This window comes from Molossus molossus, unplaced genomic scaffold (assembly GCF_014108415.1).
Source record: "Molossus molossus isolate mMolMol1 unplaced genomic scaffold, mMolMol1.p scaffold_m16_p_14, whole genome shotgun sequence".
NCBI lineage: Eukaryota > Metazoa > Chordata > Mammalia > Chiroptera > Molossidae > Molossus > Molossus molossus.
In genome coordinates this window covers 66,200,309-66,219,144 of record NW_023425349.1, presented here as the reverse complement: position 1 = coordinate 66,219,144, position 18,836 = coordinate 66,200,309, and the positions used below count along the sequence as shown (strand labels likewise).

Here is an 18,836-nt window from a genome sequence, read left to right as displayed (position 1 = left end):
ATTTAAAGAACTCAGTTGATATTGAAAGCTTACCAAATTAGCTGTCAGCCTATTTTAAATCAATAAAATTATTTCAAATACTCTTAATTTTTTTCCCTTTCAGTGCAGCCAAGAGTAGTATAAGTGAACAGTTTCATCTTTCCATTGGATTTGATTGGAGATCGATGAGACTTCGATTAGATCACGAAGCCTAGATTGAGGTGTCTTCAGAAGAAGGCCACCGTGCAGATGGCACAGTTGAAAGACATAAATCTGTAGAAAACAATCTGCAAGGAGAAAAGTACTCAGATTTACAGAAGGCTAGAAATAAAGGGTTTAACTGTTTACGTAGATGAATATATGGGAATAAAAGCACTTAAATAGCCAATGAGTAAATGATGGAGTTAAGTTTTCAAAACTTAGTCCTAGAAGGTTAAATCATATGTTTATTATCTTTTGTCCTCTTAAACTTGAGCCTTTTCTTCACCAAACAGTACTTTTTTTCTTGCTATTTTTCTTGTAAATAAACACAAGAGCATGTCCCATGACCCACGTCATGGAAACTGGTCAGGATTAGATAGTCTCAGCAGTTTCTCCCAGCTTTAATAGTTTGTGTTTCTGGGTGGCTATGCACCCCGTCTTTGCAGGGATAGGATGGCTGGGGATATGTTTGAAACATCAAAACTGTTTAGTATTAAGTTCACAAAGTTATTGCAAACCAGGCTTGATTGTAACTCCACCAACAGAGGCAGACAGAAAGGAAAAGACGACAACAAATTGGCTCAGTCTATTTCTAGACTTCCCAGCCCATAAATTCTCTCTAGGAGGCTATCAGACCACGAGTATCACATCATTAGAAAAAGCATTTGCAGGCTAGAAAGATCTCAGGAAGTGGGGCAGCCATGGAGGCAGCTGTCTTTAGAAATCAATCATTTCAAGGGTTCCATGAATAGCACCAAGTACCATCCAATAATCACTTAGAACTGTCTGTACCGGCATCTTAAGAGTTTTGAAACTAGTAAGCTTTTAAGATTGCAGTACTTGTTTATTCTTAAGTAGAGAAGGGGCAGGTGTGTGTGGGGGGGTTAAATTTGGATCTCATCTACTAACCCTTTTTTTATGTTCATCCTTTGCAAAACGCAGCTTACTTTTTTGTTACAGTGTTTGCATTTAAATGAAATCATCATTGTCCAGGAACAAATGTGGTCTTTTCATATTATTTGGGAGAACAGCAGGACCTCAGTAAGTTGGTAGCAGTACAATGGCTCACTCAGGCTACCGCATTCTAGCTGTAGACATGTTAATTAATATATTTCTCTGACACCTAGGTGATTGAAATAGCAATTAAAGAGTAATTAAAATGTTTACTTCTTGTAGGAATGTCAACTAAGATGTGGAATATAGCAATTACCTATGACGGATTAGAGGAAGATGATGAGGCCTTTGAAGTAATTCTGAACTCCCCTGTGAATGCGGTTCTTGGCACAAAGACAAAAGCTGCAGTGAAAATTTTGGACTCAAAAGGAGGTATTCTTTTGATCCTCGTCTTGAAATCAGAAGTGGTCCTAGCGCCGCGGCTGCTTGCTTTCAACAGCCAGCGTGCTTGATAGCGCCTTCGCGACCAAATGCTTGATTTCTTGTCAAGAAAGCAACCTCGGTCGTGATGTAGGCGCTTTATCCTGCCTTCTGCTCCGTGCGGCTTTCCCCCTGCTAAGAGCTATCGGTTCAGAAAAGCAACAAGTCAGGGCTGCAGTTCCTTTTCTTTCCTACCCGGTTGTCATTCTCACCGAGGGGGAGAGTGTGTAGGGCTGTAATTATCTTCCCCTGTTAAAGACAGTTCCTAATGCGAGAAGCTGAGCCCCCACTGGAGCGCGACCGGGAAAGGTCTGAAAGCAGGGATGGGGAGAAAACAGACGGGAAAGGTGCAGCTGGCTGGGAGCGAATGCGGGAGCAGCTGGAGAACATTGGTGAGCAACCTCGGGTTGCGGAGCCAGAGGGGTCCCGGATAGTATGCCCTGAAGAACAACCTGTGAACTGAATAAAACAAAGACCCACAAAGTCCTTGGTGCTCTGGCTTTTTTCCTGCCAAATACCTTCTTCTTAATTGTCTCCATAGCATTTGACAACTGTCCAGTAACCATGCTAGCTCTAAATTCGCTGTTTTCATACCTACCATGCCCTATGGTTCATGTTTTCCTTACTTGAAATCTATTATCTCCTCTTTGTCACACTATAATAAAAATAAACATTCTTGCCTGGCCGGTGTGGCTCAGTGGATTGAGCATCGTCCCATGGACTGAGAGGTCCGGGTTCGATTCCTGGTCAGGGCACATGCCCGACTTTCGGGCTCGATCCCCATGCAGGGCGTGCAGGAAGTAGCCGATTGATGGTTCTATCTCTCTCTCCCTTCCTCTCTCTCTAAAAAATCAAAAACATATTTTAAAAAAATAAACACTACCATCTTTCTTTTACAATACTCTTATTTCCACAATATGTCTCCCCACAACCTTTTCTCACCAAATTTATTTCTTTTTCAGTAGAATTTTCTGGTCATGTTAAGTATATAAAAATACATGGAGCACACACTTTACACATGAAATATAAAATATCCAGATGTGAGTTCTGGGTTTAGATTCTTTTCATACTAATTGCCAATAGAAGTAGCTCTGTTAAGACTTACTGGATCTTTGCTCTGTAGCAATTGACTGATCACTTTTATAGCTGTTACTCGATTTCACTGATCTCTTCAAACATCTCCAGTTTTTACCTCTAAGCGATTGGGGAAAGGATGATCACTTTGTGGAATGATCCTTGATCGGTGACTAAACCTGATGTATTGAGGATACTATAATATAAACAGCAGTGAGGTTGTTATGGTCTAAGGATGATTCTGAAACCACAACAGTGATTTTCATTTGTGGTTTGTGAAATCGGTTTCATGACTTTACAGTCCCCCTGTAGATGTGCAGACGGCACAGGTTTCCCGGATGGAAACTGATGAAGGGGAAGGGAGTTTCTGGCAAATGGCAAAAAGGCAACATCTGGTGGGAAAACCATCCATCTAAGTTTCATGACAAGCTGCTTCAGGGGCTGTGTCCATGTGATCACTTATCTGTCTGTGTAAAATGAATGAACTGACCTGCCGTCTTGCATGCCCCCAGGACAGTGCCATCCTTCATACTCCTTCAGCCTAAACAAGCACAACGCATGGAAGAAGGGCATTTGGCACCCGCTGTCCTCAGGGTCTTCCTCCCCCACCATTTCTGGTTCCTTTCATCTGGAAAGAAGACCTCTTCCATCTTCCAAGCGGCTAGCAGTCAACAGGGGAGACACCCCACAGGGCTTTGATTCTACAGATCTTTATGGAATGAAGCTTAGAACCCGAGGGAATGGCAGAACAGTAAGGATGGGGACCTCCTGGGATTTTATGTTTGAAGTACATATAAAAGAATCAAAAGATATTGATGAATATTCCTAAGCACAGAAGAAACTGATTTGATTCTTATAGTGAGTGGGGGCCATCACACAGTGCCTTTTGTATACAAATATCATAATGCTGTCCCACGTCATTAGTTGTACTAATTGAGGTGATAGTTATACTGACTTGTCCATGTAATTTCTGCTTTGGTTCCTTTCGTAATCAAGACAGATAAGGAATGACCAGTGACCCTAAAATAGAATGAGATTACTTGGGTGTGGAAACCATGACCTTGACCTTGTTAGCTCAGCAATCCAACCAGGGACACACTCATGAGTGTGTGTGTGTGTGTGTGTGTGTTCATGGACTGGTGTGCACTATAGATGTACCAACAGAATAAGGATGTCTTTTTCTCCCTAACTGGGACTATGAATGTATGAATCAAAATTGGTAAGTTGTGATTAGGTCCAGTGATGTATAAAATTCCAATGATTTAGACATGGAAGACCTTGAGAAACATCTTTTAAAATTCTTCAGACATTAATAAGATCTCACTGGAAAGGTTTTAACCTATTGCTAGTTATTCAAGCCAATTTTGTTCTCTGTCGATTTCAGGTTCGTCCATCCTCTGTTTATAGAAATGGGACAGACATCATCTATAATGTAAGCACAGTCTGATAAAACTGCTAAGTTTCTTGTATTTATGGATACAAAATAGTTAGGAAATCTATCTTTTATGTCTTTTATTCATTTCTCTTAAAAACCTGATTTGAAATTTGTTCTGGAGGCTTGGGTGCTCAGAAAACAAACAAAAAAAACCTTTTTGCTTTTATCCAATTTTTGAATTTGAATTGCTCATTTTTACAACAAATGTTTTTGTTTGCTACCTTGGTGTTTGTTTTTCCTTGATTGTTGTTCGTTGATTCCCTCAGTATCATGGAACGGTGTCTCTGCAGCTGGAGGATGACAGTTCCCCGAGTCCCAGAAGGAAGACCAAAGTGTCCACTATTAGTCGGCCACAAAAATCCTTCAAAGTGGCTGGACTGCCTCAGGCAGAGAAGGTGGAATCCACAGCCAGCTCACACTTCCCCAGACAGGTATGAGAACCTTTTCATGTCCTGTGCACCTTACGACAAGCTGCTCCCTGGACCAAGCAAGCTCGGGGACAGTCTGCTCAACACACAAGCTACTCAACAAACGAGGGCCCAGAGCGGGTAAGAACGGGATCCGCATACATTAAACCAGATCTCAATGGCCTTTCCTTCCTAACAGGGCCATTTGCCCTCATTCCCAAGGAACTGCACGCGGGAATTGAAGGGACTCTTCCATTTCGAAGAACACCTCCGAAAGCTGTACAAGTGCAATGGGATTGCCTGGACAGCGTGGAGCCCCCAAACCAAGGTGGGAACAGGCTGAGCACACCCCTTGCAGGGTGGCCTCTGATGAGGTCGCCCTGCCAGCTCAGATGTCTGCTTGGAAGGAGAAGAGGAAGAAATGGCCCCAGTGGGGTTTTCAAAATCACAGAGCGCGTTAGTTATGTCCATGCAATTTCAGATTTTGAGAAAATACGTCAGTCAAACCAATACAATTTAAGAAGTATTTGTTTAACTATCAAATGTCAGAGGTTTAAGATGGAAACATCACTCGCTTTAGTAATGTTTTCTGTAGGAAACCATGCAGTTGTTGAAGGTGGAGAATTGAGATTCGGGCTGACCCCTTTCCCAGGGACAGAACGAGTCTGTCCACGTTAAGGGACTCACAGGACTCTCTATGCTGAGAACAAACTAGATTGCAAAGACCATTGTGATGTGAACACAGGCCACTGTTTTTCAGGAGGCGGAAGACAAATCCTGTCCAGCTGGGTGGCACCATCACTCAGGCTACTGCCACTCCCTGATCACAGAACTGAAAGTCACGTGGAACACAGCGGCCCGCGCTTGCAGGGAACAGTAAGAAACCTTGCTGCACATTTGACTGCTGTTTCTCCTCTGTTTCTCTTCTCGTTTTCTCGTGGAACTGTAGGTTCGCTTCATTTATTCAAGTGTTGAGTGTCTAATACCTACCTGGCTTTGTCTTTCCTGAGAGTGACCTGTAGCTTAGGATGCATTTGGGACTGACCTCTGAGTTTGCTTTTTTATGGTTAAACTGCATCATTGCCACATCTCTATTGTCTAGTTTCTTTATCTCAGTCCTTTGGAGAAAGTCAGAAGGAGATTTTCTGAGTCAGCAGCGTTGCAGGTTCTATCTTCTTTTAAAGAAATTAAATAAGAATTACATTTTTTAAATTAAATAAGAATTCCTGCTCATTGATTTGAAAATATGTGGCAAGGAAAGGTCTTATGGCTTCAGACCTATGACGATGTAAGAGACATTTATGATTATGAAACCAGACAAGTTGGACAGAGGGTCATCGGTAGGTGGGACACTCAATGAAGGATGACTTGTGGTCAAATAATGACAACAAAATTTACCTAGTCCAAAAGGACTTTAGAAAGCATAAGTATCTCTGACCCTCCTTTTTAGCTTATCTGGATATTATCCAAAACAATGCAATTAGACTAATATACCCTATGGCTGGAAATTGATACTAGAGAAGTCCCTGGTGGCTATCAGTCAGATCTTGCATGTTATCAAATTTCAGAAGTTATGCTCTCTAAAAACACTAATAAAAAAATGAAAAAGCAAACCACCTGTGGGAAAAGTTAATCTTAAATCACATATCTGATGAAGAAAATACAAACAACTTCTACAAATCAATTATAAAATGACAACCTGCTTAAAATAATAACAAATGACTTGGAGACTTCACAAGAGAAGATATACATTAGTCATCAAATACATAATAAAGTGCTCACCACCATTAGACGTGGAGAAATACAGATTAAAATCACAATAAAACACCATTTCACACCCACTGGAATAGTTAAAATCACAAAGACATACAATATAATGTGTTGTAGAGCAAATGGAATTCGAATGTATTGTTGGTGGATGTGTAAAATGGTACAAGCACTTTGTAGAAGTGTCTGGCAAGTCTTTTAAATTTATCTTTCTACCCTGTGATCCAGCAATTTTACTCCTTAAGATTTACCCAGGAGGAATAAAAAATTTTTAAAAATTCACAACTTCTTTTCAATCTTTTTCGTAATAATAATAGTTTGGGTCATTTGTTTTTTTGTTATTGATTTATAGGCATTCTTTTTATTTTCTCTATCAAAAGAGAATTCTGTAGATACATTTGTTGGGGGAAATTATTTTATAAACAGTAAAATGGAATGAACTTCTGAAACCTGCAATGATGTGGATAAATCTCCAAAACATTGTGTAGAGAGGAAACAACCCAATATAAAAAAATACATATTGTATGCTTTCACTTAAATAAACAGAAAACAACTAATCTATTAGTTGGTGCTAGAAATAAAAAATAGTTATCTCTGGAAGAATCTGTGGGTGACTGACACAATTCATCAAAGTGAATACTTTAAAATGTATGCATTTTATTGTATGGAAATTATACATAGATTTAAAAAAACTAATAAGATATTTTAATGGTATATATTAAAACTGGTCAAATTAACCATCCTTTTCTTCACAGTTGCATTTCATGTCCTAAGTATAAGTAAAGGTAACATAGAGGTTAGTCAGTGGCTTTCATGTCTTTGTTGATGAGTTGGTGGTATAAAATAAGTCAAATTTAAAAAATATCCTATGAATATTCTTTGTTTAAATACATATATTTCCATAATGCTATATGTTAAAAAACAATTAAGCAATTTCTTCACCAAAGTAATCAAATGTCCTTGTTGTTACGTGTCATTGAATTGGCTCTGGCTCCTAGTAACTATGAATGAGTGATGTTTACAATACACTGTCCTCAACAGCCCTGCTCAGCCTCTGGAGATCATGCCTAGGCTTCTTTTATGGAGTCAACCCATCTCATATTTAGCTTTCTCTTTTCCTGCCGCCTTCTCTTTCCCAGCATTGTTGTCTTTTCCGAAGAACCCTGCCCTCTCATGATGGTCCTGAAGTAGGATGGCTTCAGTTTTGTCATTTTTGCCTCCAGCCATGTTTTAGACTTAATTTCCATGGGACCCACTTGTTTGTTTTTCTGGTGGTCCAGGGTCTAGATGTCCTACTTCTATGTAATATTTGCTTACAAGTTGTAGGATAGGTTTTATTTCATCCTTAAGGAAAGAGCTTTGATGTGGAATCAGAGCTTTCTGAATTAGCAAGGGCAAGGTTATAACATGCTACAGAGGGTTTCTCTACTGACAAAAATGAGGACAAGTGTAGAAGTACAGTTTCTGCTGGGATTTATTGGTAAAATATTATGAGCAGAGCAACAGAAACCCCGAAGTTTGGAAGCAGCCTTATTGTTCATCTTCCAGCGGTTTTCTAAAGACAGTGCAAGGAATTCCTGTGGCCATGAGGCTTCCCTTAATTCTTAATGTTATGAGAAAAATGAGGACATGTATTAAGTGATATCTTTTCATCTATTTATCAATGGTGACTGTCCTTTCTTAGAAAGACTACTCTTCTGAGATTTAATCTTCTAGCTTTTGAGTATCAAAAATCATCGATGGCAACTTTTAATTAAAAAGTAAGTAATATTGCTGATGGCTTCATGTTGACAACCCTGTATTTGTCCTCCAATATCTCTGTTTATTTTATTTTATTATTTTATTGATCCATCTAATTTAGATAGATTTTAATGGTAAGACTAGTTATAAAGGGGTTCTTCATATGCCTATTACTATTATACAGTTCACTTATCCCAGTAATACAATTAAGGCACAAATTAATTTAAAAACCTAGCTACTTCCTCATGTATTTGGTCTAAGATTTCACTCACAACGTGGTTGGAAGCATCTTCTCACCATGACCCTTTTACACTGACCCAGTTCCACATGCCTCTCTCCCAGTAACGCCTTACTTTCAGGTTACATTTTATAGTTTACAAAATTTTTTCATATATAGTGGCTTATTTGATCCTCCCATGACTTCAGTGAGGAAAGCAGATATTATTATCTACATTTTACAGATAAAACAAAGAGATGCAGGGAAGCAAAATCACTTGCTCATGGTTATACAAGCAAATAAATGAGAGAGAGGGCGTAATTTTCTCTTGTACTCAGGTATATTGACAAGGATGCCTATTTTTACTTTGTATTGGGCTAACCTAAAGCAGGTTTTCAAAACTATGTGTTAATAATTTTGTATCTGTCACAGCAAAGACATATTAGGATTTTCTATTAAATCATCAATCCTAAGTTTTATTTGGGTTAGAATAAAAATAACCACTCAGGGCAAACCTAAGGTACAATCAAGTTCTGAGTTTATAAATAAATAAATTTATTTATTTATTTGAACACTTACTATAGACCATACCACACTTTCAAGTATTATTCCCAGTATTGACCCCACAAATCCAATAACTAAATCATTCCTCATTCATTAATGAACTTCAGAGATATAGACATCATAACTCTTCATATGACAAGACCTTAAACCCTGCATTTCGCTTCAGTAAAGTTGTCATACAGTCATGATCATTTGCTCCCACATAACTCTTCCCACTAAACTCTATCAAGAATGTAAAAGTCATTGAATTTAAATTACAGAATTTAGAATTTAACTTTCATTGTGTTGATGTCTTACTCTAGGTTCAATTAAAAAGTTCTCTGGACCTAAATGTAATAATAGGATTTATAAGCAATATTTGTAATATTACATACAACATGTATGTTTCCCCTATTAATTTAAGGAGATTAGTGATCATATCTAGCAAAACAAACATGAAATAAGCAAGGTCAGAACTAATTTGTTCGTATGTTTTTATGTTATTTTTGTAAATTCTGATCTCAGAATTGTTTTTAAGTTGTAGGACTGTGACTTCATTTTAGACATAAAATTGAGAAAACTTTCAGAGCAAGAGAGAATTTTTAGGGGCAATTAGAGTTTTTCATCATATTTTATACAGTGACTATTTAGCTATCAGTAATATAGATTCAATTTACACATTGTCTATTCACCATATTGGTCCAGAAATCAAAACATCTATCAAATACTATTTTTTATAGTCTTCCTGGGTGTTGTAAGAGAGACAAAGAAAATATATATGGTATGAGATTTTTAAATTATCATAAAGAAGACTTCTAATTTGAAAATTTTAATTGAAAGAGTGGGTATGAATATTTCATCTGATTTTCTTGGTATGATACTTCACTATGCATTTTATGTCAGGAGGACAACAGGAATGATTACCCCAAGAATAGTTAATACTAGTTGCAGGCATTTCAGAAACTGTCTAGCTGCAGATGAAAAGCACACTAAAAGAAAAATAAAAGATCTCCATATTCCTTTGGATTAATTAGTCTAAGAGGAACATTTTTGGGAGGCAAAGGTACCTCGTCAGTATAATTTTTTCTGAACCCCAATTTCTCCCTTACCATTCAACATGTTCATTCATCCTGTGGGCTTCCCTGCTTCTCCTCGCTCATTACTTTTCAGGTTCATTTTGTTCTTTTTTTCTCCAACTCATATAGCTTGAGAAATGTGTATCCCTCTGGGAATTATCAACTCCTTCTGCGATGAAAAGTTTGTAATTTCAACATTTTATAACCTGGATGTTTACCTTATGAAATATGTTTATGAGATGGTTTTAGATTCTATAATTAGAATGAATATGCAACTAGTACGTCTTTGATTTGGTCTCAGGGACCATTGTTCAATTTTGAGTTATGTTTCCCTGGGCTGCCTTGCTATTTGGAGGTCCTTTCAAGAGGGTCAGTTGCAGCACCCGAGTTTCATGAAGAACAGCACATTTTACTTTATCCCTTGTTCCTAATCAGATCACCCGCTCAAGTCAATCTTTATCTCCAATCTCCTTTCCTCCCCACTGGTGTTTTATTATTTTTCTAACCCAGAGGAGCCAGACTGCTAGATTGGGTATTTCTTGAATTTACATATTGTAATCTCATCTGCTCACTTCCTTAGCCAGTCATTGTACATTTGATAATTCTTTGAAACCATTTTGTTTTTCCACAGGAGTGTCTAGAACCCCTGCTGACCCATCCTTAAAGAGTTACTCTGAAATATAGCTATACTTAAAAAGTTTCAAAAAAGTAGATGTGTATTTCTGTGACTATAAAAAGTAAGGTTTCTCTTTTAAATACTACACTTGGAATGATTTAAAATTTCAAAGCTGTCCAAAGATTTATTTGCATGTATGTCTCTGTATTTTATTTTTATTTATCTCTATATACATATTTATCTATCAATATCCACTGTACCTTATATGCATATGAGCATGAAAAGAATATTTTTATAAAATAATCAACATACAAGTACCTAACTTTCTTTCTTTAAAAAAAAGAATGACTGTGGTCTTACATTTTACCTCCTATCCTAAACACAGCTATTTTCTCATCTTGATCCTTTGGGACTTTTTGCTTCTCAGAGAGTCAAAAAGGGAATCAAACTTGGACTAGGTAAAATGGATTTTACAGTCTCTTTTAAAGATCGTTTCAAGAATCTTAAAACAGGAGGAGATGTTAACTAAAACCTGTTACTTCCAAATGATGAAGATGAGGCTGAAGTTACATCTAGAAGGGAATTAGGGGCAGAACAGAAAGTGGAAGCCAGGTCTCCTGTACTCTGTCCAATACACCATATAGACTAAGAAAGTCCCTCAAGCCTTCCCTTGGCCTAAGTTTTACATATATTTGATATTCTGTATTCTAACTGTCAGCACATTAGAATTACTGTGTTGGAGGTGAGGGGCCAGGGAAAAGGTGTGCTCTCCTATCAGCTGAACTGTCAGACAGGAGCTGACAGTAAATAATGAAATCAGAGAAAAATCACAAAACCCAAATTCAGCAGGCTAAGGCCACTCAGAAGAGGAATAAAGAGCCTTACATGTCTCAGAAGGCCTACAAGTCCCACTGCATTATAGAACAACCAAGGACAGGTATTGGTGGGAAAATAGTCATTAAGAAATGAATAAATTATGTTCACTATATGTGATCTGGAAAAGCAAAGAAATTGATCTGATGTTTGGAAAGACAGGCAAATTGGATAAAATTCAGTTCAACCATTTTCTCAACTTATACAAGTATTGCTAATTTTGTTTTCTACTTTAAAAAATATCAGTAGATATTAACCAGACAAGAAGATTACGTGACTTTGTTTCTTGTCAGAAACTTTCCATTCAAAAAACAAAGAAGAAAATAATTATCTATTAGCTTTTTACTCGAAGCATTTTTAAAGAGCTTTTTGAGCACTGCTGAGGAATTAGACACAATTAAATATTGCTTATAGGAATAATTCGTCTAGCTGAAAAAATAATCCATAAAGAATTATCATGCTGGTTAGAATGTCTATCATAAAAAAGATAAGAGATAAATTCTGGTGAGGATATGGAAAAAAGGAAACCCTTATACCCTCTTGGTGAGATTGTAAATTAGTACAGCTGCTGTGGAAAACAGTTTGGAGGCTCTTTAAAAAATTAAAAATAGAAATACCATGTGATCAAACAATTCCTCCTCTGGGAATATATCTTGAAGGAAACAAAAACACTGTATTGAAGAGATATCTGCACCCCCATGTTCATAGCAGCAATGTTTACAATAGCCAACACATAGGAACTATCTCAGGGTTCATCGCCAGATGGATGGGTAAAGAAGTTGTGGTACATAAATACAATACAATGAAATAGTATTCAGGCATAAAAAAGGACATCTTGCCATTTGCGACAACGCGGATGAATTTTGAGGGCATTAAGTCAGACAGAGAAAGACAAGTATTATATGATCTCATTGATATGTGGAATATAAAAAACAAAAACAAAAATAATAGAAAAAGAAATCAGACTTGTGGTTACCAGAAGTGAGGGATGTAGGACAGGGGAATTGGATGAAAGTAATCAAAATGTACAAACTATCATTTATAAGATAAACAGATAAGTACTTGGGAATGCAATGTACAACCTGATGACCATAGTTAACACTGTTGTGTGGTGTAGTCAAAAGTTGTTAAGAGAATTCCCATCACAAGGAAAAAACTTTTTTCTCTTTTCTGGTATGTGCAGAAATAGCGATGTTAATTTATTGCGATAATCATTTCACAGTATACGTAAGTCATGTCATTATGTTGTATACCTTAAAGTTATTAAAAAAGAATTCTATTATGAGGAAAAAAACATATTTTAAGAACAGGTGCTTTAACTTCTGCACCTCATAGGAGGTTTGACAGTGAGGCCATGCTCATTTCACTGAGTATGATGAAAGGACCAGTTATTGGGGTATTTGACTAAACATACCAAGCTCAGAATGTAGGCCTCAAGTCCTTTTGTCTGAATTGTTTGGGTTACATTACTGATCAGATTAACAGCCGAATTTTTACACCCTTTAGAGATACACTTCCTATGAGAGGATTAATATTTTGACATTAAGTAATTAATCTTTATAAGTAAGAAGTTGCTGATTTTCTAAAAAGACACAGAAAACCTATTGAATTTGTGGTTTCTAAAGTCCAGATATTATAATAAAACATCATGTTTTTTTGCTGGTCACTTACCCAACCTTGCAGAAACTCATTAAATTAAAAAAAAAAAATAGAGTATTAAAATCGTGGAAAGTTTTTTCTGCATATGTACTTTTTTTCTATTTTAACCTGGGTTTGATTTCTGCCATGCATATCATATCAGCAGGAATGTTGAACCCCTTGTCACTGACCTCTCCTTTCCATTCATTTGCTTGCAGTCACCTGGGCAGCCTTGTGACTGTCCTGTCCAGGCAGCACATGCAGTGGCTCTGGGACTTCAGCGGAAGGACGCCCTTCTGGATAGGCAAGTATTCGCGCAGCCGCACTGGGGGCTGGGGGTTTGGACAAGAACACGAAGAGAATGACTCTCTTCCGTGGGCCAAAGATTGTGGTTAATAATGACAAGTTATGTTAGATGGCTGAATAGTTTTTTTCAAACTCATCTTAATTACACAATACTTTCATTTTTAGACATCAATCTCAAAGAAATAATAAGGGATGTGAGTCTTTGTATAGGTAAGAGAATTCAAAAGGTAGTATTACTAAAAGTAAAAAATTAGAAATAGCTATAAATAGGGGGTTGTTAAATAAGTTATAGTATAGACCTGTGAAGGAATATTTAATATTTAATGCTTTACAAAAGCATTAAGTATTAAAGACATGATAAAATGCCTCGTTTATTAACATTCAATAAATATATATTAGATGAACATTATACATAAAATATGTAATGTAGTGCATTTGTGGCAAGGTACTAAGTAAAAAGGCAGAGTACACAACCAAATGAAGCATGAAATAGTTTAAAATAAAAAAGCAATTTATATACATTATATATATATACACATTTATATACATATAATATGTACACATACATGCATATATTAAAAGAAACATGTCAAAGAATTAGAAATGTTTAACCTCCAGTTGAGGATTATAGGTGATCTTAATTTTATTTCTTGTTTTCCAAAGTTTTAATATTTTCTACATTTTTAACAATAATACAAATCCTTTCAAGCCACAGAAATAGAATACTCAGGACCTATCAAAGTCAGTATTCTCACCATTTCTCCTTAAAAGTATTGTATTTCAGGGAACACTAATACACTATTCTTGGCTTCTCAAGATCTCTTTATTACTCAGTCTCTTAATTCTGAAATTATTAAGGATACAGGGTAAGTTTTCTTTACATCCACAACTGATTTTAAGGCCCTATCCCTACAAAATACTTAGGCATAGCGTGACCTAGTCAATAATTCAAGGAAACAACCTAGAACAGGATAGGTTATTTCTAACCAAAAGTACTTAATTTTATTCTACCCCAAACTATTGCCCGAGAGTCAGCTGGGAGAAGGTTGTGTGCTATGTAACCAAGATTGTCCTCATGTCGCATTTGGTTGGGGAGATGTCGCATCATGCTAGTGCAGAGGATCCGTTTCCCATTTTATTCTTTCTATTTCTCTTATAGAAGAGGGGGAGGAGGAAGAACACTTCTGTAATAAAAATTGCAAGAGCTTTGCAACATTAGAGTGTAATTTTCAAACACTGTCAGAGGGAGTAGAGAAGCAAGTTGAGAAAAGTCGCGTTTTGTTGGGATTGTCGCACATTGAAAAAGTCTGAAGCTCCAGACTAAAAATAATACTTAATAAGCTTCTTTCACATAGGAAAACCAAGACATTTAAATAATGAGGAAGAAGAAGAATAGACAAGAATGTATCTCTGTCCCGTGATAGTAGTTCTTTCTATAGAATAATATAAATAATAAATTAATTTAACACTTGTATATACCTTGTGCTTCTCATGCATTATCTTATTTTACTCTCAAAACAGCCATAGATATACTATTTTCATTCCAATGTGTAGATGGGGAGAATAAAACTTAGAGCAGTTAAGTAACCTTCCCAAAGATGCTCCATGAGCACGTGCTGGAGCTAGGGTTTAAATGTGGATTGGTCTGACCCCAAAGCCTTACGTGCACAGTTGTGCCCTGTAGGATCCCCAGGTCCTTTTCCATGTTTTAGCACATAGGCATATGTTGGCATGTGACTATTGAGCTTTGAACAATGGGCTGCTATAATATCCAAATGTAAATGTAATGAAATCGTTTGGCACATTCTTTTGGCTTATGTTAGGTTTGAATGAAAAAGTGCATGCTGGCCACTGGGAGTGGATTGGCGGCGAACCTGTCACCTTCACCAACTGGAGGAGAGGTCCCCCTCGACGTTCAAAGCCTGGCACGAACTGTGTTTTGGTTCAACGACAAGGAAAATGGCAAACAAAGGACTGTGGGAAGGGCAAAGCTCACAATTATGTGTGTTCTTGGAAACTCTAAATGTCACTGGCGTTACAGGTGCCTGATGGGATTTCTCACCTATTTATTTACAGGATTTATGCTTATTGATTAATAGAAAACAAGGTGTCATGACTGACTTGGTACATTTTTCTATCATAGTGTATGAGTGATTGTATTAAGTAAAAAAAAGAAAGAAAGAAAGAAACATAAATGAATAGCTCCAGGAAGACTGATCAATGAATATTTCTTACAGGAAGAAATATAATTCTTACATCTCAATAAATGCCTGATGTATTATTTATAATACAAGATTTACCTGTTCTAGGAGACCACCACCCTGACCCCATTCCATATCTCAGCACCAATTTTATGGTCTTTGGATTTTTTATTCACAGTACTTCAAACAATTTCACTCAATACTGCAAGTCCTTCTGCCACTTTGGTCTGAGTGAAGCTAACCCTAGTTCATTAAGTCAAGGTTGAATGGCACAGGGTTGCCTTGTCCCTTTGGAGCCATTTCAAATGTGAAACCTGAGCTAAGAGGCGATGGGTCAGAAGCAGAATTCTCTGTGGTGAAAAAGGCAGGCTTTAGGTGGAAGAATCTTGCCGATGGAGCTCCTCTGCAAAGTTCTGGCTCCGGTGAGAATTCAGAGGCTGCCTGTGCTCCAGAGCCTACCCATCACCGCACGAGCCAGATCCCCTTTCGCAAGAAGGGTGCTGGCATTGTGCCATTCCAAAGCTAATGACTGGCTTTCCCCGGCTTTACAGAGTCATGAGAAATTTGAAGTAACATAAGCCTCACTATTCATTCGTGTTTATAGAACTGACTGGGATTTCTCAAGGACATTTTGAATAAATAGTATATATAAATAATGGTTAATGTGTGGAAGAAAAATACTGCATCCTCAGAAGAGTCCAATGACCTATGCTGATGAACAGAGAAAAATAATACTGAACACAAAGCCCCTGAAAGCCTATATTCTCAGGCAGGATTTTGGTGCAAATTTGAGCCCTTCAACCTTTAATATTTGTAGAAATGCCATGTCAACTCTATTCTCTACTGTAAAGGTACCTTATTAATTTATAATGTCAGCTGAGGGAAACGTTTCTGTCGCAGGGAAGCATGTTGCAGACGTATACGGACTCCCTCCTGAAATCAAGCTTTAATTACAGGAAGTTAGACATTTATTTCGGAAACATTTACTCAGTTTTCCTCTTTTCACAATCACTAAAAGATATGGTTGTACCAAATGTAACCAGTGTAACTTCAGATTCCAAAGGAGGTTGCCATGGAGACCAGAGCTTCAGTGCAGGTTTCATTGTGATGAACCTTGAGTGACACTTACAAAACACTGAAGAAATTCAGTTAAGTTTCTAGACCTAAAACAGGACAAGTTTGCTTTATTTACCCTAATTTATCAAGATTTTGGTTAACAGAAATATTTACAAAGAGAGGCTGGGATAAGATTTAGACATTCTACCTCTTCATAAAGTTAAACTTCACCATGGAGTCAGGAGGCTCCTTCCCTGGCATTACGCCGTCTCCTGTATGACACAAGCAGTCTCTGGTGCTTAACCAGGACATGCAGACCCATCCTTCAACCAGCTCCCATCCCCTCTGACCCTCTGGCTTCTGCAGTGTGGAAAGGTGTGATAGGTGTGATGCCCGATAAAGAAACGAAGAGTTGTTTACCTACGGGTTACATCCTAGCAGAGAAAGTAAACATTCAAGGAACGAGGAATTCAAGGGCCACACCTTCCTACTGAAACTTGAGAACTATATTAACTATTTAAAATGGAAAATCCAGGACCATGGCAACTATGTAGAACCTGTTTGGCGTGGTAGATTTTATTATACAATGAATATAACTGCAGTGACAGTAATATTTAAGTGTAATTACAATGTGAGCACAAAGAGAGACTGTTTTGAATTTTAATCGCAAGTAGAAATACTGCAAAGATGTTTAAAAATATTCCTGATCATGAAGGCATTAATTAAGTTGTAATATCCAAGTAATTGAAAGAAGATACAAATAAAAATTCAGGCAAGTGTGGGTGCTGGGCAAGATTCATCACGGCCTTTATTTCTTTCTCAAGAGTGGGCTTCATTGAGGGCTGGGAGAAGTAAATGATGGTCCTGGTTCTCTCCACCTTGATTGGTCACTGTCACCATTCAGGTTCTGGTTGGAGCAGGAAGGAAGGAAATGGAGTAATGGTAGAACGGGAATAGGAATGGGAGATTATAGTAAAGGAAAGGGAAGAGAGGAGAGAAGGTTGAGTAAGAGGAAGTGGGGACAGATGGTAGCTAAGAAGAAAAGGACCAGAAAGACCTGAAGCCACCCGGCGCTTCTCCCCACACTTGAATAGTGACTCAGGAAAAGACCCAGTTTATCTAAGAGTATAAACCCAGCACAGCAGTGTGCAGCTTTTCAGAATCTTGTGATATTTGTTCTTTAACAAAAACATACATGTATACAGCATATATTTGCTAAACATAAACCTGTAAAATGCACAATCATTATTTTATCTCCTTCCAAGGAGTGGTAAACATGGACCAGGTGACATTTATTTACATTTCTTCTTTTGTTCATTTTTTAATACAGCCAAAAAGAATATGTACATGTTTTCATTAACAGTACAGTTCTGTATAATTTAACATAAACTGGTGCTGATTACTTTCTGCTACCAAGCAGCATATTAAATGTACTGTATCTAGTGTTGTATCAAATTAATAAAATAAACATTTATGAACCACTGTTCCTTTAATTATTAACATTTTATATTTATTCTCTCCACTGTAAGAAGGGATGAACAAAACTCAGCATGTCTTTTTTATTCTTCCTTTGAGATCTGTCTTTAGTGACACGGCTTCCATCCATTCCCCCGGCCATCCCTCCATACGTCCACTATTCATTCAACAGACACCGAACACGGAGAGCCAACCCTGCAGAGCTCCTGTGCAAATCCTAATAGCTTTTTTCTTTTTTTTAAAGTGTGGAACCTTTTATCAGGGAGGATGTCACAGAGGAAATTACTGACCACATTATCCCTGTTCAGAAGTGGAGGGAAACACACTGATAGAAACGGCTCAGCCTGCTTATTGTTATATTTCTCTCCTGATTATGACACTGGTGTCAACTTCCTGAGTTCACCGTCAGCTCAGAGTGTTACTGACAGCAGCTATCTGAAATTTTCTATCTCCAGATCAAGTTAGGAATTAAAGTTTTCTTTTCTTTTTTTTTTTTTTTTATCCTCACCCGAGGACATTTTTCCATTTTTTGTTCAGGTAGAGTGGGAGGGAGAGAGAGGAACAGAGAGAGAGAGAGAAACATCGATGTGAAAGGGACACATCCAGTGGCTGCCACCCGCACAACCGACCAGGGCCGGGGACAAACTGCAACCGAGGTACGTGCCCTTAGCGGGAACCGAAGCTAGTTGTTTTTGCAACAATCCTCCCTCCCCCCCAAAAAGGACAGGAATATGTCTCTCCATGTCTTCAGGAAGAAGAAAGAGAGAACTTGAATCATCTCACCTGATATCCATATTGTACAACAGAGGAGACCAAAGTCCTTGAAGGTTAAAGTGGGAAGAAATTACCACTAGAAC

General features: G+C 37.6%; 1 protein-coding gene across 2 annotated transcripts in view; it reads left to right on the top strand.

Annotated features, from left to right (window-relative positions):
• FREM1 (FRAS1 related extracellular matrix 1) overlaps window positions 1–15,279 on the top strand; it is a 157,676-nt gene extending 142,397 nt beyond the window's left edge. Inside the window, exons 30-37 of one of the 2 annotated variants that reach the window (XM_036260930.1) lie at window positions 1,357–1,506; window positions 3,141–3,379; window positions 4,013–4,060; window positions 4,330–4,494; window positions 4,670–4,798; window positions 5,231–5,346; window positions 13,159–13,244; window positions 15,070–15,279. In XM_036260930.1, the coding sequence (XP_036116823.1) occupies window positions 1,357–1,506; window positions 3,141–3,379; window positions 4,013–4,060; window positions 4,330–4,494; window positions 4,670–4,798; window positions 5,231–5,346; window positions 13,159–13,244; window positions 15,070–15,269 (1,133 nt within the window). In that variant the 3' untranslated portion in view covers window positions 15,270–15,279. Of the gene's footprint in view, window positions 1–1,356; window positions 1,507–3,140; window positions 3,380–4,012; window positions 4,061–4,329; window positions 4,495–4,669; window positions 4,799–5,230; window positions 5,347–13,158; window positions 13,246–15,069 lie in introns of those variants that run through there. The other variant, XR_004959489.1, reaches the window with a different exon arrangement.
• Window positions 15,280–18,836: the final 3,557 nt, after the last annotated feature.